Here is a 27,142-nt window from a genome sequence, read left to right on the forward strand (position 1 = left end):
GATTTGATATATTGATAAGCAAATAAAGCCCAAAGCACTGCTGCCAGGCCATAAATGGTTCTTTTCTGTATGAACAAATATGGCACCCCTTCAGTTTTATATTTGTCACATTTTACAGACCCACCCAGAGCAGCGGGGGCCCTGAGGATGGTGCCATAAAGGGAATACTGAGCTGATTTTACACTTTGATCTGAGGCCTTTCACTGCTCAGCGTCCCTCCTAAAAATACTGATGGGTTCAGAGCGTCTCTCAAACATCAAAGAGGAGGGTCAGAACCAGACGGCCGGGAAACAGGAAACTCTTCCAGTATTAGTTTCCTTAGTGGTTCAATTTTAGAGTCACAGTCACAGCTGCTCTTTAACCTCCCGGCACAAAATCTGTGTGAGGAACATTAACGCATCCATGTGGTTTAGCTGCAGTTCTGCCGCTCAGGCTGCTGTTTGGCCTCCAGCTTTGAGCGTTACCACTATGCAAACAATTTCTGTAAAGTCACAAAATAGTTACAGATGTGCACAACTAATCAGAAGTTTAAACGATGCTGCTGCTGGCAAATGAATCTGTCATCAGTTAAACTATCCATCCATCCACCCATCCATCCATCCATCCATCCATCCATCCATCCATCCATCCATCCCACCATCCACCTTCTGCAGCTCGGGACACCAAAGCGGTCTGCCCTCGTACACTGAGGTCTTTTTCCTTTTCCTTGACTAATAACTTTACTGCCAGGAGCACAAAAATGTTTCCATGCATATTTTAACATGAGAGTCTGAGGGGCTCGACTCACCCCAGGAGAAAGCCTCTGGTGGACATTAGAGGAGCTGCACAGTGAGACATATCCACATGTAATAAAAAGATAGGTCCCATTTTTATGACTCACCATCAAAAGGCAAAAATATCTGCATAAGTTTTAGTGTTAAATACCAGATTTAATTACACATAATATGTACAGTGCATTATTAGACACGGTCATTATACAGTTCATTATCAGCTTGATGGATGCACATATTATTCTGCCCTTTACTGTATTAAAGCAGGATTACAAGCATCACAATGTGACCTGAACACAACATCAGTTACAGCCGTCCTGTAGAGGAAAGGTTGGATATATGCTCTCTAAATTCATTGATGGTTTGCTCCATAAATGGTAAAAAAAAATTATGGAAAAAGTCCAAAACACCTTCAAATACTGAGTTTCCTTCAGAGCAGGAGAAAGAAGGTATTAATAAACATGTTTCTTAAAGACTGATCGGGCGGAGCTGACTGTTATTTTCGGCAGTATTTCTGAGCAGCAGCGTCTCTGCAGCTGACTGGGAAACTGAGGGAAGTCTCTGACGGTGACACTGTGACCTGTTTGGTTAAACTGGAGGAGCTGAGGTCATCGAAGGAGAAAGAAGTAATGTTTGCAGAGGAGGAAGAGGAGGAGGAGGTATCCAGTGCAGCGAGCCAAAGAGCTTCTTGGAAGAGGCGGAGGTGTTTTGGAAACACTCAGAGTGCAGCTCACATGTCAGGATCTGCAGCTCTGTGAGTCTGTTTGTGTGTAAAGTGTGTGAATAACCTGCAGGTGTACAGAAGTGTGTTGCTGGCTCGTCTTCTTCAGCTGCTCGTGTCGCTGCTGCTCGTTTGCTCCTTCTTTTCGGGCTTCACAAAAACAGACACACAAAAGTCAGAAGATCGAGAGCAGCAAACCAAATACGTGCAAAGCATTCGCCGCAGACTCACCTCCTTCCTGCCGAATGGTGGATCTTTCCACAGAGTCTCCAGAGCGACGCGGCCCTGCTGAGTCCAGGCGTACGCCGAGTCTCGACTCACCTGGAGGAAACACAGCGAGCTGAGAGTGAACTCATGTATATTTAGCTTGGTTTCATTTTTAAAAAGGGTGCAGGGAAAAAGGGCTGATCCTCTGTCACAGATGAATATTGGAAGGAGAAATAAAGAGAGGAAAAACAATTAGAGGAACATAAACCAGACGTCTGACTGAGCAAACCAGAACGCTCCGATCTGCTTTTTACTGAAGCTGGAGGGTGTTTTCCTCCACTGCAACCATAGCTGTAGGTTTTATGGTTTGCAGTCAGGCTACAAAAACCATAATCCTCAATATTTGGTTCAGAACATGCAGACTCCACACAGAATGGTGGATCTGTTTTCTATGAAATGCTGTGTTAGTTTCTGCAGATGTAACGGGACTCAAACACTCGTCAGTCACAGAATATTTTCCCAGAAGTCTCGGGGATCATCCAGATGTTTGCTGGCAGATGTGAGACGAGCCTTTGTGTTCTTGTTGGTCAGCAGTGGGTTTCTCCTTGGAGGCCACCTTTGTCTCTTTCTGACTGTTGAATCATGAACTCTGACCTTAACTGAGGCCTGCAGGTCTTTAGATGTTGTTCTGGGCTCTTCTGTGACCTCCTGATGACTCGTTAATCTCCAGGAAAGGTTCCCCGCTGTTCCCGGTGTTCTCCATGTGTGGATAACGGCTCTCACTGTGGTTCTCTGCAGTCCCAAAGCCTCAGAAAAGGTTCTGTAACCCTTTCAGACTGATGGATGTCACTGACTGTTCCTCAGATGCTTCTTTAGATCGGAGCACGATGCTCTGCTTTCTGAGATCTTTGAGCCTGCTTCACTTTCTCAGACAGCTTCTGTTTAAGTGATTTTTGATGCAGCAGGTCTGGCAGTAATTTTCCCTTCATAAATGAAATCGTGATTTAAAACATACATTTGATATTTCCTCAGGTTAGCTTGGTTTACAATAAGATCTGTTTGATGATCTGAAACATGTAAGTGCGACAGATGAGCAAAAACCTGAGAAGTCACAAAGGGAGCAAATACTCTTTCACAGTACATGCTGCATATATGTACTGCATGTATGTACCATAACTACTCCTGGCTGCTCCCTCATTCACAGCGGGTCACTGCACAGCTCCGTGTCTCCTCCCGGGATCAAACTGGGGATCTTTCACTTGCCATGTGAATGCATAAACCGCTACACTATGGAGCCATTGTACATTTACACAACTTGAAATAAACTATCCTGGAAATGCTGCTTTGACTGGTCTGGACTGGGAGATGCTGCTACAGCTTAAAATAAAAATGTGACTTTCTGGAGAAAACTTTACTTCCTGTTTTGACTTCTTCTAATGTCACACGAGCGCGGACACTGAGACGGTTTCTGAGCCGTAACACGTGTCGCTGAGGAGAAGACGGGTGATAGGGCTGCGGTGTCGCCTGTGACATCAGAGTCGGCCTGTGTGACAGCCGACGTGGCGACCGTGAAGGAGACCGAAGGACGGCGTCTTCGTTATTGCTGGAAGCCGAACTTGTAAATGAAACTATCGTTGGATGAATCCCTCCGCTCTGGTCTCCAGTTACACCACCGCCTGTTAATCCCTCTGTTTTCATTAAACCTTCACAGAAGGCAAAAAAACTGTTCTGAGCTGTAACTTCACTGTTTGATCACATAAATGAACTCTGACCCACTTCTTTTATCTCATGAGATCAGCTGTTCTCACATCCTCATCCCGCCGCTTTCAGTTCTGCCTGCGTGAATCCGTCCGGGCGTGCCTCTCTCTCTCTCTCAGTCCATGCAAAGGAAATGGTGAATAAAACCACCCCAGTGGAAATTAGAAACACAATTCACAGCCCGAGCTTCCTGCACGGAAACACAACCCTTTCCCAACAGGAAACGACTCCCAGATCAAACAGACGTGTTTACGAATGATGCTCGGAAAGTTTGAATCCAGGATTCGTCCGTCAGAGCCGGACTGGTAAAGTTTAAAGGGTCAGGGGGTTAATTTCCTCAGTGGAACAAATCAGGTCCAATTTATCTGCGGCTGAAGATTAAAATAACTCCACAGCAGAGGTGCTGGCAGCTGTTTCCTGTCTGCGTGACTGCGCTGTGGGAAATATTAAAGAAAACTGAACCTGAGTTTTCCCTTAATATCAGATAACACAGTGAAACTCCTGCAGTTATTTTACCAAACAGCTCGATAACAGAACAGCTGTAACAGTGGATATCATGCAGGCCCGGTTCTAGCCCACTGTAGCTGGGTGGGCAGACTGAAAATGTAGGTGGGCAAGTATAAACATAGACACAAAATATTAGGCTATATTTGTTTGTTTTTGGGGGGTTGAATACGGCCCTAGTAGACACAAAGATATACATATAGCCTCTCCATTTATCTGGGCTTGGGACATCACAGAAAGTACACAGATTTGTGACCTTCCGTGACTGGAATATACATATATATATATTTTTAATTCTTTTTTTTTAATTATACAACAGTACAACAGAAAGAGAACAGCAACTGGAAAAAAATGCAAAATGTGAAAAACTACAGAATCAATCTTCTGTTTTTTTGGGCAAACTTTATGACAAATTCATTCGGGAAGCAGAAACATGCGTCCCGAGCCGCAGAGTATTCCAGCCGAGGTCCAGTGCGGTACCACGCCGGCTGAATGAGCAGAACGTATTGGCGAAGGCACGTTTTTGGATAGTTAGCTGGCGCTGGCTGTGTGGGCACAGTGCTATTCAGGTACGCAACGGTAGGACCTGGTGCTGAAACGGCCAGAGGAAGGACCTGCTTTGGGTCTGGGGATGTGGCTAGAGTGGGACTAGCATCAGGGGTGCTTGTGCTGTTACATGCAGAGAAACTGATTGTCTGCTGCTCGGACAGAGGAGGACACGGAGCAGGTAACCCGCTCAGGGGGAGACATTTCAGCACGGGCAGCAGCGGGAGCTGTTGGGGATACTCCAGGGCTAGACTTACTGATAGGGGCGATACATGCTCATGGTAAAAAGAAGTAAAAATATTAACATGGAAACTAGAGTGTGACCCAGATTAAGGAAAAGCACGAAACGAGAGGGCGCAGCCCTGAATCCTAGTGTGAGAAAGTCAAAGTGTGGAAAATAAAAACTATTGTAGGCGGAGCTTGATGGGAGGACCTTTCGCTGCCTGCAGGCAGTATGGGAGGTTTTGATTGGGTGGGCAAGAATCAAATTTGGGTGGGCTGAGCCCACCCTTGTCCTATGCTACCGCCGGCCCCGATATCATGTTATAGCCTCACACAGTGATGTGTTAGAGGCTACAGGTGGAAGGACATTTCAGACAGGTGAAACAGGCGGCTGCAGCTGTTATCCGTCTGCTAAACTTCAGCTCAGCTAACTGAACCTCTGACCTCTGACCTGTGTTTGTGCTGTTGGAGCCTCAGCTGGTTGTCTGCGCCCCAAAGCTGAGCAGGGCTGCTCGACTATGAACCACAGTAACTGAAGCCTGAAGAAAAATGTGAACTTTAAAGTTCAGGCTTCAAAAATGCCCATCAGGGTGGTTGTGTCTATCTTTTAGATACAGTCTGTTGTTTTTAGGACAAACACACACTGAGATGCTGCTCTGCTGTGTGTTTGCATATAAACACACACACACCTTAAAGGCTGTGGCAGCCTGCTGAGGGTAAAACATGGAGGCGCTCAGAGCCATGAGGCCGACTGGAAACAGCAGGCGCCTCACACGGGATCCTGGAAGAGAGAGAGGGAGGGACAGGGTTCAGAGTTCAGGTGTGACCTTTTGTTCTGTTCCTTGTTACCTGTACACACTTTTTATTGGCCCACTGAATGTCTAAGCTCAGAGAGCAGCCCCTAACCCAGTGTTTACACAGCGAATTCGTGACTGCTTCTCTTTCCAGAAATGACTTCATGACCTCTATGAGATTATACACACAGGAGGTAAAGTTTAACTAATGACATAAACTCTGTGATTAGTTTTTAGCCTGTATTTGTTTACATTTAGTCAAACCTGATCCTGTATCAGCCATCAGCAGCTCACTCATGGATGTGAAGACCACCAAGTTAGCTATAATCCCTAAAACACAGTGTTAAATCTCTTAGGAATAAAACTGGGAATTTAAGGGCTTCACTTTAATTTGAGGTTTTCGGTTTTCAGCGTGCAGGATTTCTGCCGGTGCACCGAAAGCTCTGCAGCCCGAATCAGTGGGAACATTTTTATTTTAAGATACTTTAAAGCTACAACAGTTACCATCAGGATAATCATAATCATAATCCCAGAAGCTGCAGGGAGAAAAATGTGAATGTCAGCACTTTGTCAAGGCTGCTTTAGAGACACGTTTGTAAAAGACAAACTGTAACACTCAGCCCCTCTGACAGGACTCAGCAGAGTTCACAGGTTACCTTTGGCCAAATAAAGTCCCAGGAAGCCGGAGAAACCCACCACCGCCACACTGGGGTAGAGGTCAGGAGGAGGGTCACTGAGGAACTGGTACGCATCTAACAGGCAGAGTGAAAACTCTTAGTCTTAGGTCAAATCTGCTCTAAATATTGATTGAAATGGTTAGTGATGGAGTTAATAATGAGATACAAACAATCTTTGGTTTCTGAGACTTTTGGATAATTAAACATGACTGCAGCTCCTGAGCAGGAGGGTTAAAACGGTCGCTCACCTGTGACCGCTGCTGCTGACCTGCTGATGACGGGCTCCACCGTCCGGTACACCTGCTGCGGTCCAAAGATCATCAGACGGACAAAGAAACAAGAGTTCAACTGTTTTTACATTTATTGAAAACATTTGTACTCAGCGCTTCATTTTACAGTTTCTCAGTCAGTTGGGATGAAGCTGCAGCTCTGACACCTGACGCCTCCTGTCTTAATATTTCAGCTGTTTCCTCTTCCTTTACAGTGGATTCATACCTGCACAGCTGGAACACCTGGGCCCAGAGCTAAATTTTATATAGGTGTCTTTTCAAAATTTGGATTCTTTCATCATGTTCTTCTTATGAGGTTCAGTGTCTTTGTGTAATAATATCTGGTTCAGTCAGACTGTAAGATTTAAGAAGCTTGAAGGATCCAAGGAAACGATACAAACACCACAGTCTCAACAAGCACCGAAGCCTCCTCAGGCTGGTGGCATGCTCAGATTTCACATTTTCTATTTAATTTTAATTAGAGTTTTAAGGGCAAAATGTTTAATTTAGGTTAGTTTAGTAGATTTTATTTCTAGTGGTTGCAAATGACTTTATGTTTATCGTGGATACTGTGAAGATTTCAGCTCAGCAACCAATAACTGCTTTTGTTACATCCAGACGTGAAGAAAAAACGTTCACTCACCTCCACTTTCTCCAAAGCAGCCCGGCCAGTTTGCTGCAATAAACCACACACACACACACACACACACACACACACACACACACACACACACACACACACACACACACACACACACACACACACACACACACACACGCGTTATTATTTATCAACAACAGCTTCAGAACAGAGTCGAACTGTTTCTGCCGGCTGGAAGACTTTATTCTTTTCTGTCTAAAAATGAAACCAGAGGAGAAGGAAGGAAGGAGGGAAGGAAGAAAGGAAGGATAAGAATAAGCAAGAATGGAAGTAAGGATGAATGGAAGGGTGGAAGGGAAGAAGGAAGGAAGGATGCACATCTGGAATGAAGCAAAGATGTACGGATGTAAGGAAGGATGGAAAAACAGACAGATGGAAGTAAGACCTCAAGGGAGGAGGGAAGGAAAAATGGATGAATGGATCGCAGGAAGAATAAAAGTATAGAAAAAAGGAGGGATGGATGATAGAAGGAGGGGTGAGGAAGGGTGTAAGGAAGGATAGATTTAGGAAGGAAGAAAGGATTGATGGACAGGTGGTGGATGGCTGGATGTAATGAAAGGAAGGCTGAAAGTAACACCTTACAGAAATGGTTAAATATGATACTTCTGTCAGGTGTATCATGCTCAGGTGTGATGTGTGGCTGAAAGTGGTTCCACCTGAGGCCAGGGGACAGACCTGACACTGGCCCGTGTACGGCTCCGCCCATTTCCTCAGCGAGGCAACGCTCTGCTCCACCGGACCCGCCTCGGGCTCCACGTACTGCGGCGCCGCCGATTCAGGACTGGTGTACAGAGATGGAAGCTGAAATAAACAGAGAGGGTCTGAGGGACCATTTTAAACATGAGACCCTGTGGAGTGGTGGCTGCTTGCGTCACATCTTCAATATGATGTAAACATGTAAACAAAGTCGCGGGGAAACAAAAACAAACTCATGTGGAGAACAGTTTCCACACGGAGCCCTTTCCCCCGGGACGAACCCACCTCCTCGATGCTCAGAGACGGCTGGCTGCTCTTCTTCTTCCCCTCACCTGCGGCCAGCACCGAGCCGCTCAGCAGGCCCGCCAGCCCCGGAGCCGCGGCACACAGCGACACCTGGCGGAACACCGGTACAACACACACACACACACACACACACACACACACACACACACACACACACACACACAGCTTAGAACGAGGCTGTGGCGTCAGATTTAACGCAAATTCAGATATAATACCTAAACAGGAGGCATAATGTCTCCTCCTGATTAGCGGTGGCCTGTGATTAAGCAGGAGCAACATGCTAACGTTAGCTTTTAATTAGCCTAGCATCGTGTAACGGACTTTTCATTGTTTCATTTTCATTGTTTTTCTTAGTGTCCACAGTCATGTCCAACTAAAATACAATCACGGATTAAATTATTAGAAACGCTGAAGGCGACAAAACATCAATATGATGAAGAAAACTCACCAGTCTAACATATGACATAACGGATGCCTTTCGCTTTTCTACGGCAAGCCAGATGACAGATAGGGAAAGAGGCGCATGCGTGAACTGCTTCGGTTATCACAAAGGATGCGACAGTCCCAGCGGAAAATAAACATGAAACCGAAGTTAAAAAGATTTAAACTTGTCTGATTGTAACTTATTTTTACAGCTCATTTGTAACTATTTGAAGCCAATATTGACTAAATAAAATAAAATAAAATCTAATCAAATAAAACGAAACAAAATAAATAAAACTAAACAAAAAATAAATAAATAAAACGTTAGGGTTTATCAGGGACACGTTCCCAATTTTAAACAGTGACTGTAAAAAATAATTACATTTATTTTCATCTCTACATTTTTCTGTCTGACTCTGTTGTAACACTGTAAATAACCTCCTACTGTAGTATAATCCATTTAATACAAATAAACCATTTCAGCACTATGACCCCATAATAAAGGTGGTACATTTCTTACCAAAAATCTTACTGACAGAGGAAAAACATCAGTGAATTCAACGATGCTCGAGGAAACTAATCAAAACACAGCTCCTTTGTCCTCAGATACTTAACTCATAATAATGGAGTAAATATGTGCCTTTTTCATAGTTTCTTAAATAAATAGAATTTAATGTTGGGGGGGATCGTTTCATAGTCCATCTCATAGAGCAGCCTCATCCCCCTTCCTCCAGGTGGTGTCATCACACTGACTAAACAATACAAACATCACTTTATCCTTTTCAAATCACTTCTACCAATAACTCTTATATATAAAAATATCTGATAACTTCAATATGGAATTAATTCATTCAACACCCCCTCCAAAAAATAATCCTGTATTTGTCAGGTTTTAATTCACTTGCGAGTTTCAGTCAGCTTCATTAATCTGATGGGAAAACCTCACTGGTTAATTTCATAAAAAGTCATCATGCAAACGCAGGAAACAGAGTCAGAAAAGCACTCAGGCAGGTGAAAGTCGACCAATATGAACATTTATTTCTGGAAAGAAGTTACAAATCATTTCCAAAGACTTCCTACTCAGATTATAAGATATGTTAATCTGATTTTAATTTCTTTTTCGGATACAGTCGTAGCAAGGTATGTCTTTTTTAAATCCTCTATTCTGTTTTCCTACTGACAGACTGAAGACTGGTGGACTAAAGGATGCTGCGCTATGACTGGATGAGCCTCAAATCGGGACAGTAGTACTTTATTGGTTACAAGTTTCTTCTTCAAACGGCGACATGAGAGGAGGAGGAAGAACAGGAAGCGCAGCGAGGGGACTGCAGAGTGGCACGTGAGGCAGAGAACAGGGACGCAGAGGAGACACAAAGGGCCGAGGATTTAATGAAGAAATTCGTTTCCCCGGCCGGAAATGCTTCAGTTAAGACAGCAGCATCACTGGTGTGTTTAGTGCACGTTCTCGTGGCACGCCCCGGCTTCAGGAGGCCCGTAAATCATCAACAATAGAAGGGATCCAATTTGAATCTTAACCTAATCAGGGGTTTGTGTTTTGTTTTGTTGCTTATTTCTCCTACAAATATTTTATACAGCTTAGATTAACTTAATATTTTTGCCCTACCTGCAATGGCTGTGTGGCCCACCAGTAGGGCCTGCCCCACTGTTTGAGAACCACTGATCTAGAGTAAAGGGAGCAGAAGAGCTTTTAAACCAGATTTGAAGGATTAAACTGTTTTCAAGAGTGTGATTGGGTTAAAATGTCCAATAAATGGTTAAATGACATGCAGAGACAGAGATATGGCTGCAAAGCTTAGCTGATTAGTCAGAGTTGAAAGAAAAGGGGAAAAAAAAAAGAAAAGATTTTCAAGCAAAAATGCCCAAAATTTGCTGGTTCAAAGTTCTCAAAGATGATCACTGAGGTTAATGATCTACTCCTGGGACTTTCACCTGCTGCAGAGGCATGTAGAGGATTGTTATAAACCATTTTGGGGACGATTTGCTCCCCAAAACAAAACTGGCTTTGCAGGGATGCTGTTGAAGCTGCAGCTCAGGACTGGAGGGGTATGTGGACAGCTTGGACACTGCTACAAGAAGGAAGAGGAACGTGAAGTCTGACACTCTGAGAATTTGCATACAGGAAAATGTAAAGGTGCTGCAGACTGTAGGTTTTAACAATACTTAAAGTATGCCTTCAGACTGGAAGAAAAACTCTCAAAGCATCCAATAATGAGCCACATGCAGAGCTGCTGGGGTGGAGAAGACAGACGGACAGGCGGCCCGAGGACGAAACGAGGAAAGACAACGAGGTACGACCTGAAAACAACACGACTCACGATGAAAAGTCTCGTCATAATAAATAATCCTACGACTGTTACTGCATAGCTCGGTGAAAAGCAATACCTGTAGAAAATAAATAAATTAATATACACAGCTAACAGACAGAACTGCATCAGTGTGTGCTCTAGCCCTTTTTCACAGTTGGCTCATGAAAACAAAAGAAAAATAAAAACATACAAGCATGGAGCTGGTCATCGAGCACGGCTTACTGGGCTGCAGGATCAAGGTGCCGGACTGCTGAGATGTGCAAGCTACGAAGACAGTTTGCATCAGCTGAGGAAGGCGAGCCTTCAAGGTCTGAAACGAACACACAGCTGGCACGAGTCATTTAAACACTGGCTGGTAACTTATTTCCTTCTTTCTCAGCTTCATGCTTTGGTTATACTGACCTCCAGTGTTTGCAGCCTAAATTCAAACACACAGAGTTGGGCTGTAGAGATGAAAATATGAAATGTATGAACCAATCTGGAGGCAAAGAAACAATGAATCTCAAGCAAGAACCTCGAATATGACCAGATTTGTACGAGTGAACTCAGAAGAATCTTTGGGGTATGACCAGTTAAAGAGTCTTAATCTGAATAAATTAAATATGCCAATTTCCAATTTACTATTTTTTTTAAACAAATACATATGTAATGAGGTCTTACAGTGTTAACTTCATCTTTTTACAGTGCATATAAAAATGTGTAGTAGAAATGTGTCATTTTATGAAAATAGCTTTTTAAATTTACATTTACAACAATTCACTAGAAAAGTGTATTTTTGCTATAATATACTACAATGCTAAACTCAGGTGAAAGCTAGCTGCCTAAATAGCCATGACTCACCTTCCTAATGCTAAAGCTAAATATTCTTCTCTAGCTAAACTCTTGCTAAAAGGTAGCTAGCTTAGCTGCCATCTAATTTTTCCCTTTTTGGTGGTTGCTACCTTAATTTCATATAAATTACAAACAAAAACCCAGTAACTACATAGCTAGTTATACAGCTATATCAGAAAATGCTAGCAGCTGAGTTAGCCACAGCTACCTTTAGATAAAGATCACTTTCTCTAAATTATAAATATTAATTTTTGAATACAGCAGTGTATGTTATTATTAGCTTGGCTGTTTCAAAGAAAAAGTCAAGGTATGGTCATAGCCTTGGTGTCTGTTATTGACGGCGTCTGTTCCACAAAAACTAACATTGGCCATAACTCGAGAATGAAACGAACCTAAGACATTCAGATTCACACCACAGATGAATACTGTTCAAGATGGGCCCGTCAAACTACACACACCAGTTCACTGACTTCACTATAACAGCGCTTTGAGCCCCTGCCATTACACATCCATAACAGCCGAGCGTTGGCATCCGCTAAGTGGTGCTCTTGCATTTTTGACTTCTTACAATTTGGAGATTTTTTGGTTCATGTTTTTTTAAACCATATTATTTTGCTGTAAGTAATTAACACAAAAACAAAAACAGCTACACAGCCAAAGTCAGATAGCTATGTTCAGATTAGCTAAGGCTAACATTGGCTAATGTTAAAGTTTAGTTATTGGTTTCCTTCCCTGTGTTAGTATATTTTGGTTATTTAGTTTGGTATTCAATATGATAGATTTTAATAAATTTGTAGTAAAGCTAAAAAGGAGCCAAACTCCTTTTTAGCTTTGACTGAGCAGCTCTTATTAGGCGCCGTAGAAAAATAGCTACCTGCACAGCTAAAGTTAGCATGCTACGATACTGGAAACTGCTGGTATAGCAGCATCTAGCCTTAGCTAAAGCTTAAATTGAGTTTAAATATAAATGCCATCCTAGTTATCTGGAATTAAAATCATTTTAATGAACTGACAAACTTCTCTCTATTAAACTTAAACTGGTTTACAACTGAAAGATTAAAGTAGTGAAATTATGGCCAGCACTACCTGTTGTCTTATTTTTGTTACTTTTACGCAAGTTTCTTTAAACAACATTTTATCATTTCAAAACGATTGCTAACCGCACAGCTAACGTCAGCGGGATATCGTGAGAAAAAGCTAGTCGCTGACATAGCAGCTAATATAGTGGCAGCTAGCCTTTGCTAAAGCTGATTTTAGTTATCCCAGTTTTCTTGGTCAGTTTATTAAATAAAGACAGCAACATAACTGGTTCACAGCAGAAACAGATGAAAGCAGTGAAACTATGACTAACGCTTAGCTTAACAGATATTAGCAGCATCAATGAATGTCATGTGATCCAGTGACTAAATTGCCCAATATTAATCTGCTAATCTGTAGGGTAACAAGCTATTGTTTAATTTCTTAAATCAGTTAAAAATTAAAGATTATTCAAAGACAGGGTGCACTGTGTTTAAGTGTTAATGAGTTCAATTAAGACCATTTTCATACTTAAAAAGACAACCTATTTTAGGAGTTTGTTCAGCCTCAAAACCCTTTTTTCTTACCACTAACAGTACCTCTGACAACATAAACCTGAAGTATTAATGGTTTTATTGTGGTTTCTGGCCCTTTACCATTACTATAATGCATGAAAATGTTCTTGCGTGAGGTCCACTGTTTCTCAAATGCTTCAACTCATTTTGTCAGTCTTGACTCGCAGCCGTAACGTTGATTTCAGACAGCTAAACGTCTCCAGCATTACAGCACATTCAGCCGCTGGGAAGGGAAAAACTGTGCATTTACACACAATAACAACCAATAAAGTGCAGGGAATGTAGATGAGAGTGAGTAAAGCTGTATGAGTCTGTCGTCATCATCACTGTCAGGATACATTTACTCTCAAACTGTGAGACAGAGGGAGGAAGAGGAGGAGGACAGTGATGTTATGCTGTATGAACATGAAGAGTTTGATGATATCTGGGAGCAAAGAGCTGAATTAGGACTAAAAGCTGGAACGCACTGGAAGCGAAATTGTAACAGTTTACAGCTGTTAGCAGATTAAAGCATCTACAGTTTTATAGTTGGAGACAGGCTCTAAAATAACTACACTACAGTATATATAGTTGTTTGTGTACCCGATTGTATGCTTGCTGTTATACATTTTAGGGCGTTTTCCAGTGTCTGGTATATTTCACCAACCTGCATCTTTTAATGGAAACAAGCCTAATTCGAGCAGGATTTGTGATGCAGGGGTTTGTTCGACTGGTGGTTTAAATCAGATGCTTCCAGTGCGTTTCTGCGGTAAGCCTGACTGGAGCGCCTAAATACAGGTGAGAAGTAGAACAGGAAGTTGACCACAGTCCAAACATAAACCGGCAGAATGAAATCCTTTTTTTCTTTTTTTTTTCCTCCCCATGATTATTTTTCCTTTATTTTCTGAGAAAGCTATATCTGAAAATGTTCATGGGTGGCGTCTCACGGGCCACACTTTGACAGCTGCTTCCTTCGTTTAGGAAGAGCAACGCTGTGGCCCCGGCCATCTTTTCCTCACCTTAAGGTAAGTGCTGGTCTCCAGTTTAAAAGCCTGTAGAGTCTCCCACCTGTAAACACCTGACCCCGCCCCCCGCCAGTGGGAAACTTCAGTCCATGACAGTGCGTTTCTATAAAAAGGAGGCATGCAGTGGAGCAGACCTCAGCTGCAACGTCTCACGTGCTCTAGCACATACTCTGGGAAGTGCAGACTGCACACCTGCAGACCGTCCAGTTTGCAAGGCATTCTGGGATACTCGTCCTCCTTCCACTTGTTTTCCTCTGGGTCAAAGGTGAGGATGGAGTCACTGTAGTGGCCGTTGTAACACAGGCCACCCAGCACCATGATCTGCCTGTCCAGAACTGCCACCCCGTGGCCACTGCGCCCGATGGGCATGGAGGCGAGAATGGTCCACTCGTCAGTCTCTGGGTTGTATACTTCCGTGGACGGGCAGCCCTGCGACTCGAAGGATGCCCGCAGGATCACGCACACACCTCCGAACACGTACAGCTTCCCGTTGTGGGAGATCATCTTGTGGAAGCAGCGGGCGTAGTTCATTTTGGATTTGTTCTCCCAGCAGCTGCCGTGAGTGCCGGGCGGCAGCGGGCCGCGGCCAGCGCGTGTCCTGTGCGAATCAGACCCGCCCGCACTCCCCCCTCCGCCCCCACCTCCTGCTTCCCTCCCTGGGTCGAACACGCACACCTGTTTGGAGGTGGAGGAGGAGGTGATGCCGCCCGTGATGTACAGCTTCCCGCTTAGGACGGTTCCCTCGTGGCCGTACTTGTTGACAGGGTAGGGGTCCACGAACTCCCAGCGGTCCTCTGTGATGTCATATCGCTCCGTGGAGTAGAAGGTCTCGTCTCGCGTGCGGCCCGCCACGGCATAGATAAATTTTCCAATGACACCTACAGCAAACTCCGACCTGCAAATGAGAAACAAGCAACTCATCAGAAAAAGGTCGGCAAGGAGAATTTCACTCAATTAAAAGACTGGAAGATGAAATCTGCTTTTCAAGCTGCAGCCATGACCTCAGGCTCCTCTAACCTGGGCACAGACATGTCCGCCATCCGGAGCCAGGAGTTCTGTCGAGGGTCGTATCGGTAAACTTTGGAGGAGGCGTGAAATTCGCCGTCGGGCCCCAGCTCTTCACCGCCCAACAGGAAGGCGAAGTTGTTGACGATTGCCAGGCAGTCAGGTCGCAGTGGCACCTGAGGTCCCTCCAGCTCCCACCACACCTGAGACACAGCAGCACGTTAACCAATCTGAACAGACTAACCCTGCACTACAAAGCAGGATTAGAGGCTTAACGAGGTTTGGAAACAGAAATATTTGCCCCCAACAGCCAATGGGACCAAGAGCACTCAAAAAAGGGAGGAGGAGCTTACTGATGTCATTTGAAGATGAATGGTTCAACTTTACACTCATGGGACAAAAAAAAAAAAAAAAAAGAAGAAGTGACAGAAATCCTTGGTAAGTTGCCTAAATATGTTTCTGTAATTTAATTCCACTTATCGTTTGTCCTCCCACTCTTCCAGTTTGCCTGTCAGGGGGCGAATACCTGTGGGTTTCTATGGTGACTATTCACCTGAGTGATGCTTCACTTCACGTTTAGTATGAGTAAAACTCTCTGAAGTTTACATATTTAAACTAGCACATATTTGCCTTTATTGCCGTTGCAAATTTGCATCAGCTTGCCTCATTACAGACATGTATTTAATGGAGCCACACAAATTTGCATTTTGTGCGGACGCACCATCACACCGCACCACGATAAAATCAATCAGCTGGGATTCTCCTGAAGCCACTGACAATCATGGAGGAGATTACTGAATTAACAATAGTAAATATAACAACAGGGCTGCAGCTGAAAGGAGGAAACAACTAAACAATATGATGGTGATGAGGCCAAGGTCAGCTTTACTTCCTGGTTTAAAATCATCTTCAGCAAAGCCCTTACTGGGTACTGATTCACAGTACAGGCCTCAGATCTGCTATTGGTAAAAAACAACTAACAGCAACTTGTTTGAATGACATCGTTGTGTTGCTGCACTGGTTTTGTGCACTCTTTTCCACAGCCTGTCTCCACCCCCTCAGCAGATGACCCCCCCTCCCTGAGCCTGGTTCTGCTGGAGGTTTCTTCCTGTTAAAGGGAGTTTTTCCTTCCCACTGTCACCAAGTGCTGCTCATAGGGGGTTGTTAAGACTGTTGGGGTTTCTCTGTATTATTGTAGGGTCTTTACCTACAATACAAAGCACCTTGAGGCGACTGTTTGTTGTGATTTGGGGCTATATAATTATTATTTGGACAGGCCAAATGAGTAAATTCCTGTTATGTAGACTGAAAGCTAAATAAAAGCAAAACCATCAAATTCTCACATTAAGCTAAAAACAAATAATTAACTTTGATGGAGTAGATTCAGGAGCATTAAATCTGTAAATTAAGCCTTGCTATGTTACATTTAAAAAAAAAAAAAAAAAAACTTGTCTGATCAGGTCTCACGTCCTGTGTAAGTAAACACACAAGCAGCCACCTTAGGACGCTGCAGGAGAAGGATCTTGCTGTTGACCATGCTGTGGCCGATCATTCCCCTGAATACGGCCGTCTGCGGGCGGACGGAGCGGATGCGGTTGGAGCGCGTCTCCACCAAAGGCTGCTGGTTGACATCGTGAAAGTAGCTGAGAGCCTGATCGACCTCCTGCCGCAGCTGCCTGGAGTAACGGTAGAATTCCGACGTCTTCACCTGAGAGAAGGAACGAAGACAGCTGTGTGTTTGTAGCCTTAATGCTGCTGCGCTGGAGTGCTTTCAGTCTGATTATGGTGAGACTCTCAGGATCAGGCAAATCCAGCTTAACTTGTCACCAAAGCTCAAAGGTTAAAAGACACCACAGCAGGACCAGAAATGAGCAACTTAAACTCCTCGTGTGATTTAAAGCTGGTTAGAAACCTGTCAGCAAGACGCACTCACCTTCTCAAAGATGTTGGCAGGAGTCATGAGACAGAAGCGGATGGACTGCACGATGGTGTCCGTGTGCCTCCAGCGCCGCCGGTCGTGCCGCAGCCACGCCTGCACTGCTTCGTACAGCTCGATTTCCGGGAAGCGACTCAGAGCGTCGCTGTTGAGGTACGCCTGAATCAGACAAAGAGGAGCAGAGAAGGTGGAACAACTGATCCAGCAGGTTTCTGTTGCCACCAGTTTGGCAGACAACAGGTCTAAGATAAGCAAAGAAATTCCTCAACACAATTTCTCAAATTTAAACTCTCCATCCAGATAAAAACCTCCACAAACACTACAGTGACCATGAGAGCGCAACACAGAGCCACTAGAGAAAACGCTGGAGATGGAAAATGGAATAAAACATTAAAAATAAAGTGTATCTGGAGTATTTTCCAACAAAATTATTACTCCCACAAAGTATGTCATCAGAGACCCCTGCATGGTGTTTAACCTGCAGCCAATAACTGTGTGCAGACTCAGGTACACCTCTGTCTCTGCAGGTCTAAATCTAACGTAACATGCAAGCTTTAAATTTCCATTTTATCAGATGTCACGTTCTAAAAATAATCTAACTGCCCTCTCTGCCCATCTTTCTCCCTCTCAGAGTGAACTTATCAAAGATTAACTTTTTATTCTCCACCTTCAGCTCACAGACTGATCCGAGCTGCACAGGAACAGTTTGTGTGTTTGCTGATATTTGCAGAGCTGTGTGAAACGTTACATTTGAGATTAACGGCCACTTGAGAAGAATTAATCCACTTCATGCTTCCACCTCTTTAGCAGAGCTGGCTACATGCTCGAGATGGGCAACGTGACTCTGCACACATGAACACACAACAGGAACGAGAAGGAAAAACAGGATGTGTAGAGGATGTGATCAGGACCCCGGGGGTCTTCACTTCTGATTTACAGGGTGTGATTTAACTACCATGAAACAGCTGAGCTCTCTTGCAGGGAAGTTTATGTTTACCAACAACTGCTGCATAAAAATCTATTTTCTGAGTAACAAGAATAACAAATGTGCCCTAAATTTGCTCATCACTTTTTATCGGTCCCCTGGGAGACATTTCTCTTGCAGTCCGGGCTATTTGGAGCTCACTGCTGTACTTGCATTTTCTCCCCCTGCGTCAAACACGCAGCCTGGGAGTCAGAAACAGCCAAAAAAAAGAAAAGAGGGTCCACTTCAGCCAATCAGAGAGCTTTGAAAAGTGTGAAAATTGCATTTCTACTTTGTGTGAGGATGCCTGCACAGGAGTGCAGAAATCTGCAGATCAAAAGGTTGTTTGAATTATAAAGAAGTTCAGTTTTGTTTAGGTTGAAATATGAAGGTTTTGTCGGGTGTGGGAGGAGTTCGGTGAGGCTATGGAAAAAGACTTTCGGACGGCATCGAAGCGATTCTGGCAAACCGTCAGGCGACTCAGGAGGGGAAAGCAGTGCTTCACTCACACTGTTTATAGTGCGGGGGGGGTGCTGCTGACTTCAACTGAGGCTATAGTCGGACGGTGGAAGGAATACTTCGAGGACCTTCTGAATCCCACTGACACGCCTTCTGTAGTGGAAGCAGAGTCTGGGGATGAGGGGGATGACTTGACCATCACTGGGGGTGAGGTCACTGAGGTACTTAAACAACTCCTTGGTGGCAGAGCCCCTGGGGTGGACGAGATTCGCCCTGAGTTCCTGAAGGCTCTGGATGTCGTAGGGCTGTCTTGGTTGACACGCCTCTGCAACATCGCGTGGAGATCTGGGGCAGTGCCATTGGATTGGCAGACCGGGGTGGTGGTCCCCATCTTTAAGAAGGAAGACCAGAGGGTGTGCTCCAACTTTCGGGGGATCACACTCCTCAGCCTCCCCGGTAAGGTCTATGCCAGGGTGCTGGAAAGGAGGGTGCGTCCGTTAGTCGAACCTCGGATTCAGGAGGAACAATGCGGTTTTCGTCCTGGTCGTGGAACGCTGGACCAGCTCTTTATCCTCTCAAGGATATTCGAGTGTGCGTGGGAGTTTGCCCAACCAGTCTACATGTGCTTTGTGGACTTGGAGAAGGCATTCGACCGTGTTCCTCGGGGTGTTCTTTGGGAGGTTCTGCGGGAGTATGGGGTGTCTGGCCCATTGTTGCGGGCCATTCAGTCCTTGTACAACCACAGTGAGAGCTTGGTCCGTATAGCCGGTAATAAGTCGGATTTGTTTCCTGTGGGTGTTGGACTCCGTCAGGGCTGCCCTTTGTCACCGATTCTGTTCATAATTTTTATGGACAGAATTTCTAGGCGTAGCCAGGTGGCGGAAGGCTTCTTCCTTGGTGGCCTCAGAGTCTCATCTCTGCTTTTTGCAGATGATGCGGTTCTGTTGGCTTCATCACGGGGGGGCCTCCAGCTCGCAGTGGAACGGTTCGCAGCCGAGTGTGAAGCGGCTGGCATGAGAATCAGCACCTCTAAGTCTGAGGCCATGGTCCTCAGCCGGAAAAGGGTGGAGTGCCCTCTCCGGCTCAGGAACGAGTTCTTGCCTCAAGTGGAGGAGTTCAAGTATCTCGGGGTCTTGTTCACGAGTGATGGGAGAAGGGAACGGGAGATCGACAGGCGGATCGGGGCTGCTTCTGCAGTGATGCGGACGCTGCACCGGTCCGTCGTGGTGAAGAGGGAGCTTAGCGTAAAAGCGAGGCTCTCGATTTACCGGTCGATCTACGTTCCTACCCTCACCTATGGTCACGAGCTTTGGGTAGTGACCGAAAGAATAAGATCGCGAATACAAGCGGCAGAAATGAGTTTCCTTCGAAGGGTGGCTGGCCTCTCCCTTAGAGATAAGGTGAGGAGTGCGGCCATCCGGGAGGGGCTCAGAGTAGAGCCGCTGCTCCTCCACATCGAAAGGAGCCAGTTGAGGTGGCTCGGGCATCTGATTAGGATGCCTCCTGGCCGCCTCCTGGGTGAGGTGTTCCGGGCATGTCCCACCGGGAGGAGGCCCCGTGGTAGACCCAGGACACGCTGGAGAGATTGTGTATCTCGGCTGGCCTGGGAACGCCTTGGGGTCCCTCCGGATGGGCTGGAGGAGGTGGCTGGGGAGAGGGAAGCTTGGGCTTCTCTGCTTAGGCTTCTGCCCCCGCGACCCGGCCCCGGATAAGCGGAAGAAAATGGATGGATGGATGGATATGAAGGTTTTGTGTCTGTGTTTTATTAAACTGCTTTAAATGCTCTCTTAATCTTACTCAACTTTTGTCTGATGAGCTCTCAGGACAACCTCAGAAAACAAAGCTCTTATATCATCTGTCAGTTTGTTTCCTGAAAACAGCAGCAATGTTTTGTTGGCTCCTCCTAAAAGCAGTCTGACCTCTGGACACTGTGAGGAAGCTATAATCTCTCATCTAAGAGACACACACTGTTTCACATAGGCAGGGTCTCAGTTTGAGGTCAGGCAAATGAACTGATGACATTATACTAAAGTTCTTTGTATTTGGAGCTAAAAGCTGTCTGCCGCCTTTAATCGAACCTGCAGTCTCTCAAGGCTGAGGTAGGACAGGAAGTCGGGTCGGCTCATGAGGGGGACAAAGTTTTCGAGCAGGAAGTTGTCGAGCTGCTCCTGGACGCCCTCCACACCCACGCTGAAGTCCTCCAGGAGGCGCATGACCTCGGCGCAGTTCTCCAGGCAGATCTTGGCCAGCAGAAAGGAGCAGCAGAACTCCACCGCCTCCGTCAGCTGCACGTACATGGCCGCCTGCCGGGACAGGAAGAGACGTTTTTCCATCAGCTGTGAATTAAATTTTGAGGTGCACAAAAACCTCCGTTCACATGTGTGTGCGCGTGTTACCTGCAGGATCTCCTGCACGGTGGGCATGCTGAGCTCCAGCGAGCCGTAGTACATGAAGCGGAGAATGTGGCCGAACCCAGCGGCCGTCAGCCCCTTCATGTGGATCTTGTCCTGGTCCCTCTCCCTCATGTCTGCTGTGAACATGACCCGGAAGTAGTCGCTCTGGGTGGCCAGGAGCGCCTTGTGGGCCTAAAAGTGGGAGGAACATATCAAAGGAGATGAATTTACACAAGATGGTACAGAAATGTTCAAGGTTTTCCAGGTGGGTCTTTTTCCCTGATGGAGCTGTTTTATACCAAAATTTAAGAGGATATGCAGACTTGGCTGATCTGTGAACAGTTTTGAGGGGCCTGCAGCTGCAGCTCACTAAATAAGAGCAGGAGACACTTGGACCCAAACAGGCTGGAAGGACAGGACAGACTAAACCTGAAGTTATCCTTTAAATCAACCTGTGTGTGATATGTGCTTCATTTGCGTACCTGGAAGTGGTGCTCCTCGATCAACAGCGTGACGTCCAGCAGCAGGCGCTCCTCGTACAGCGCCCTAAAGCCCGACGACACGCTCCCATCATGCACCTGAGACAGGTACACCTCCACATCCGCCCCCGACATAACACACCTGAAGGTGTGAAGGAGAGGAAGCAGCGAGAAGAGGAGCGTGAACACGAAGAAGGGATGAACTGTGAGGAATTAACAACCACTCAAAAATAAAGTGAGCACACACAGATGTTAGGTCTCTCCAAGGAGAAAAAGGTGCTGAAAACAGTAAGCGAGGAGCTGGAAGGTCATTTAAAGGGACGTTAAAAAGCTCAGCACTTCAGCTGCTGCATCCAACAAGCTGTTACTCTGCACTGCAACACAGCCAGCTGATGGAAAAAAGAAAAGCCTTCACACGGGACAAAACACACAGCCATGCTCACTCACAACACTCACGAACATCAACACGCAGAAACTCACATGTGCTCACGGAGAACGTAAACACACACGCAGCACACTCACCTCTGATTGGCCACGGGCATGTCAGAGGGGGTTGTCCGAGCCAATCAGAGGACAGTGCCCCTTGTGTCCAGCAGATGCTAACAAAGTCCCTTTTCTGAGCGTCAATCACCTGGACGACAAAGCCGACACAACCGCCACATTAACCCATGAACACCTGCAAACGTTCACTGTGTGAGTATATGGACAAATATTAGTGATCGTTAATCAGAAACAGTCCACATACTTTGGTCACAATGTTGTGTCAACAGCTTAAAGTGTGGTTACTCATCATGAAGTCCAAACTTATGAAATAAATGCTGGTTTTAGCCACAACGATGCCGGGATTAAAAGATAATTCCAGTTTATTACAGCCCCCCCCCCCCCCCCCCCCCCCCCCCCCCCCCAGCCTTAACCCCCGCTGAGCGCCACATGTGGGTAGATTTTCTTTTCGGTGGGAAAATCTTGGAAATGATCTGCCACAGACGGAGGTTAGTTTTAAAATTAGCACTTCTTTGGTACTTCCTGTGTTTGGAGTCATGTGATGTGTAATCTGAGGCTGAATCTACACTTCACAAACATTAAATAACGCTAATCTCCCCCAAATAACATTCATATGAATAACTCAAGTACAACGTCTTCCAGTTGGTATATAATATACTGATACCTCAGCTTTTAGACTCATTATCTTTAAACCTGACTGTTAAAGCTGGGATTATTCTGTTGTGTGTGTGGGTGCCGTGCTGACTTGTCTGTGGAGAGTTTACATTACAAAGCACCGACCACAGATGCTCCTCAGGTGCTGGATGGACCTCAAAAAAGAATAACGGGTCCACAGCGGAGTATCATCAAGGCCTAACGAGGCCACCTCAGACTCAAGAAACCATCATTTCCTTCCTTTGTGATAGAAAAAGTAATACATGCCCATGTCTCCTGCCAGCTCGGTGTGCAGTTTGTTGTTTTATTTTGCTAGTCCTTTAAATGAGAGAAAAGCCTCAGAAAACAAACTGAGCAGCACCTGACGGCTCGGGTTAAAGTCGCTCATATGAATTAAGCATGTGCAGGAATTTTAAACATTGCTGCTCCTGCTTCTCAGCACCAGAAATCCTGGTGAGTTTATTTCTTTCCATTTTATTCGACAGCAGTCACCTGTTGATGAAGATGTTACGCCACCACCACTAGAAGGCAGCACTGCTCTCTCTCTGTGATGGGAAGACGTAAATGAACGATGTGGAAGGTAAACAGGCGACAGCTGCGCCGTCTCCGTTTGGCGGCGCTCTGATGTAGAAAACGAGCGGCTGCACGGCAGCCGTGTCGGAGCAAACCGACACTTAAACATGCAGCTGAAGCACAACCACCTGTTCAGGTGTGTGGGTGCTGACGTGCTGCTGCCAGCACTGAAAACATGATTTGCTTACAGGGAACTGAGCCTGAATTCCTCAGAGCTCTTAAATACAAACAGTATTTGTATTAACTTTGTATCAAGTTTCCTTCTGCTCTGAGAGGGATTCATGCGTCTGCTTTAAATCTGCGCCGCAGGTACGTCATCACCACAAACCCTTCTGAAACCCTACAGTGTAACCAGACATGCACCTGTCTACGGTCGTAACCACGTGTCACCTCACAGTAGTCTGTCTGTCACTTCCTCCTCGTTTATAACTTCCTGTCACGGAGACAGAGAGAGATGTGGAAATCTGCCAGGCTGCAGCTCCAGCTGGTGGCTTCATAACATCTTCAAGCCCACAGGTAACGGCTGCTGTACATCAATCAAACGCTGCTAATTCATTTAACTTGCCCGACGAGCAAGAGCAGCAACCTTTAAACATGTAGTCGACTAGTCGGGCGCATCCTGTTAGTTCCTCCTGTCCCTGCTCTCAGTCTCACTGTGTGTGCACCTCCTCTCACAGAGCAGAAGGGACACGATCGTCGAGCCAACAACAACAGGAGGCCACGCTGCTCTAAGTGTTACAGCGAGCAGGCAGAGCGCCGTCAGCGCTGACAGCTGTTGAATTTGCAAACTTAAAGTAAAGCTGTTGGTGTAGCAGCTGTGAAAACCCTCCAAACTGATGCTGCTTTGCTGTTACCTTCCTCCACGCTGCGTCAGCTCTCCTGAGGATGACGTGCGGCCAAGGAAATACGATATCTGACGCAGCTTTTCGAGTCACGATCAGCCCGATTTCCAATCCAAATATCAGGTTGTGGATCCCGACTTTGTTTTGATGTAAAGTTATTGTTTGAGAACGATATGACCAAAAGACTGTAATAAACTGGAATTTAACAAAGTAAACAAACAAGAGTTAAAATTTAACGGTGAAATTTAAAGAGCAAATGAAAAGAAGAGGTCGAGATTTAAAATATGAGACGGACAATGAAAACTGAAGGTTACATTTCTTGGAGTGAGATAGAAAAATGGATCAAACATTAATAACTGACTCTAGGGAATAATCAACAATTACAATTGTATCTGTTTTAAGTTTGACTTTTCAGTTTCCTACAAGTAGCATTTATCTATTTTTTCTTGATCTGTTCATGAAGAAATTAACTTTATCCACAGAAATTCATTTTATTTATTCTCAGTTACTACATGTCTGATAGAAAGACAAACACCATTTAAAACCTATTCAATAAAATCTCTCAGCACATAGCTGAACTTAAGGATCCAGGACTTTAACCTTTGACCCCTCGCCCTGCCCCCAGTCACATCCTAACTGGCTGAAACAAGGCAGACGGTCTGGAGGAGGGGAGCGTGGAGTAAAAATGGATGTTTATGAGTTCTGTGTGTTTGCCGTGGAGAGTCGTACCTTTTGGAGCCCGGGCGAACAATCACAGGCTTCGACGGCTGAGCGCTAAGGGGCCGCTCGCATTTCCTGTGTTTGTGCTTCCCTGGTTCTGACAGGAGAGACAGAAAAAGAAGGTTCAGGATGAAGGATGAGGAAGAGGAGGACACAAGAGAGCCCATCAAATGGTCCACGGTGCATTCAGAGGCTGGTAAATCAAAGCTCTCGAGCACAGAAGGGCCGTAAAACACACGTCCTCTGCAGTTTACATGAATATTTAATTTAATGGCTCCATGGACATATTTCCACATGTGACAAATTAAAGGAAAAACCAACATTAGCGTGAACAGATTGGTGCAAATACGGACAAAGAGCATGTTTACACACGAGGCACTTTCAGCATGTTGAGGACATATTTAACTTGAATGCTACCTTCCAAACTCGCTCCATAAGTTTAGTCTTTTATTATCCCAACGACTTTTACAAATGTTACCGTTAATATTTAACCAGTGTCCTAGTCTATTTTCTTAAGAACACAGACAATTCCTCCCAGTTTTCATTATTTCAATGTCTTTGTGAGGATGCCAAATATCTTGTATTGATAAAGAATTTTTCCAAGAATTCCTGGATGCAGATCTGGATCAGTTCTGCAAGTTTATCGCTTTTAAACTGATAAAACATTCATGCCAATCCACCCATAACTTTGACTAATCCTGCTATCAGACAGGTGAACTGAACCTGCACAAACACTCGGGTGGAGGTAAACATGAACACAGGATTCAGACTGCTCTGCACAGTTTCGCTCAGTCTTTTCTACGTTTGGCTCCATGTGACGTCACAGAGATGGAGAAGATCCGCTCTAATACGATCGTCCGATAAGGAGCTCCTCAGGAGGTAAAACAGCTTGTTTCAGAGAGAGGGCGAACTGGGCGGGGGGCTGCAGCACAGCCCAGTATGAGATAAAGGAGGCTTATTTTGAGCCGAGGATCATGCAAAGCTGCTCTACTGCAGCTGGGAATTAGTGTAAAAGCTTAATTGTCTAATCAATGCGTCTCCGTAATGATTGATGACTGTTTCCGCCTGTTTGGTGCTATAACTGATGTGAAAGTTACTGAAACTCTCGGTGCCTTCAGCAGGAAGCAGCTCTCTGAAGCAGCGCGTCCACGGTTTAATATCCCTCACCCCGCGGCTGACCTCACCTGGGTCTGCCTCCAGGTGGAGAGGAAAACTCCCGCACGCTTGTCACAAAGCTATCCCTTCCCCCCTCCCCGCTGTGTTAAATCTGCACCGACACGCGGTTTAAGCTCCCCCCTGCCCCCGCTCACTTCTTCAAACTGCAGCGGGGGGACCTTGTGCCCCGAGCCGGGGCTGGAGCTCCAAAACAAAGGCTAACGCTGGCGGATAACGGTCCCCGCACTCGGCTGTGGAGTCGGAACATGGCGGCGGATGTTCGTGGAACATAAAAGAGGAAACTGTCGCAAACTGAGCGAATATTTCGCTCCGTGTTTGCGCAAACTCACTGTCACGACTCCAAGCTGGAGCTACAGGGGCTCCGACCCCTGCTCGAACCGGCGGAGCCGCTTTAGCTTAGCCTAAATCTGGCCGTCTCACCTCGGCGGTGCGAATCTCCACAGCCCCTCTTCGACCAGCCAGCTCTGGCTCCGTCGGACATCAAGTTGCGGGTTCGATTCCGGGATCAAGAAAGCGGGTGGCAGCGGTTCACTGCCGTGTTGGTTTGACCGTCCATCTGATAGGCGAACCGACCCCCCGCACGGAGCTAAATTAAACGGGTAACGAGCCACAGCGGACCACAGGCTCTGCGGACGCCATTTTCTGCACCGGCGTCATTTCCCTTTTGGGCGGAACTGAAGGGCGTAGTGCGGCGGTGCATCCAAGATCGTGTGTTTAACAAGACGAGTCACTCTTACCAGAAGGAAAAAGCTCCAAAACATACCCGAAAATATCTGTGCAGGTTCTCAGTGCTCCGGGTCATGGTGGTCTTAAGAGACGAAGCTGAAGTTGGTTTCCGATTGCAGCTGTTCTCAAGAGCTCGAAAAAAGGGGCGACTGGGCTTCTTTAAGTTTTTGAAGACGTTTCACCTCTAATCTAAAAAACGTCTTCAGTTCTCAAACCAAAAGGTGGAAAGTCCCGGTATTTAACCCCTACTGGGGGCTGTCCCCTTTGGAGGTGGTCTTTGACACACTATTGATCGTGTGCGTCATCACATAAGCCAAGGTGCGAAAAGCCGTGAGTCATTACCGCCAGGGGCTACGGAGAGACCACCACAATGACCACAAAAACAACTCCAAGCAATTTGCAAAGT

The 27,142-nt window shown here is 45.7% G+C and overlaps 2 protein-coding genes across 7 annotated transcripts; both read right to left on the reverse strand.

Moving 5' to 3' along the window:
• Positions 1–931: 931 nt before the first annotated feature.
• Positions 932–11,165, reverse strand: apoob (apolipoprotein O, b). 3 transcript variants are annotated; one of them, XM_030756394.1, is made up of 9 exons: positions 11,072–11,165; positions 8,111–8,221; positions 7,805–7,930; positions 7,112–7,144; positions 6,448–6,502; positions 6,179–6,274; positions 5,418–5,509; positions 1,723–1,812; positions 932–1,641 (listed from the first exon to the last, which is right to left on the reverse strand). In XM_030756394.1, the coding sequence occupies exons 1-9, from the start codon at positions 11,162–11,164 to the stop codon at positions 1,597–1,599; spliced, it is 741 nt and encodes a 246-aa protein (XP_030612254.1). In that variant the 5' UTR covers position 11,165; the 3' UTR covers positions 932–1,596. The 3 variants fall into 3 exon arrangements, with proteins under 3 accessions (XP_030612254.1, XP_030612256.1, XP_030612255.1); XM_030756396.1 differs by lacking the exon at positions 11,072–11,165 and adding an exon at positions 8,580–8,635; XM_030756395.1 differs by lacking the exons at positions 932–1,641; positions 1,723–1,812; positions 5,418–5,509; ... (2 more) ...; positions 7,112–7,144; positions 11,072–11,165 and adding an exon at positions 8,580–8,635 and having other exon boundaries at positions 7,261–7,930.
• Positions 9,567–26,672, reverse strand: klhl15 (kelch-like family member 15). Of its 4 annotated transcripts, none has more exons than XM_030756348.1 (10): positions 26,431–26,485; positions 24,844–24,931; positions 22,067–22,233; positions 21,548–21,686; positions 21,069–21,257; positions 20,751–20,975; positions 17,247–17,408; positions 16,812–17,021; positions 15,326–15,516; positions 9,567–15,203 (listed from the first exon to the last, which is right to left on the reverse strand). In XM_030756348.1, the coding sequence occupies exons 3-10, from the start codon at positions 22,084–22,086 to the stop codon at positions 14,444–14,446; spliced, it is 1,896 nt and encodes a 631-aa protein (XP_030612208.1). In that variant the 5' UTR covers positions 22,087–22,233; positions 24,844–24,931; positions 26,431–26,485; the 3' UTR covers positions 9,567–14,443. The 4 variants fall into 4 exon arrangements, with proteins under 4 accessions (XP_030612208.1, XP_030612207.1, XP_030612209.1 ...); XM_030756347.1 differs by having other exon boundaries at positions 22,067–22,175; positions 26,431–26,481; XM_030756349.1 differs by having other exon boundaries at positions 22,067–22,220; positions 26,431–26,460.
• Between the last annotated feature and the right edge of the window lie 470 nt (positions 26,673–27,142).

Source organism: Archocentrus centrarchus, chromosome 20 (genome assembly GCF_007364275.1).
Source record: "Archocentrus centrarchus isolate MPI-CPG fArcCen1 chromosome 20, fArcCen1, whole genome shotgun sequence".
In the NCBI taxonomy this organism is placed as follows: Eukaryota; Metazoa; Chordata; class Actinopteri; order Cichliformes; family Cichlidae; genus Archocentrus; species Archocentrus centrarchus.

Coding starts and splice junctions, on each gene's coding strand:
- apoob (XM_030756394.1), bottom strand. CDS start 11,164: ATGCAAACTGTCTTCGTAGCTTGCACATCTCAGCAGTCCGGCACCTTG. Junction 6,503..7,111: donor CTGCTTTGGAGAAAGTGGAG/GTGAGTGAACGT, acceptor TTTGGACCGCAG/CAGGTGTACCGGACGGTGGA. Junction 1,813..5,417: donor AGGCTGCCACAGCCTTTAAG/GTGTGTGTGTGT, acceptor TGTTTCCTCCAG/GTGAGTCGAGACTCGGCGTA.
- klhl15 (XM_030756346.1), bottom strand. CDS start 26,491: ATGTCCGACGGAGCCAGAGCTGGCTGGTCGAAGAGGGGCTGTGGAGAT. Junction 24,932..26,430: donor TGGAGATTCGCACCGCCGAG/GTGAGACGGCCA, acceptor CTCTCCTGTCAG/AACCAGGGAAGCACAAACAC. Junction 17,022..17,246: donor CTGCCAACATCTTTGAGAAG/GTGAGTGCGTCT, acceptor TCCTTCTCTCAG/GTGAAGACGTCGGAATTCTA.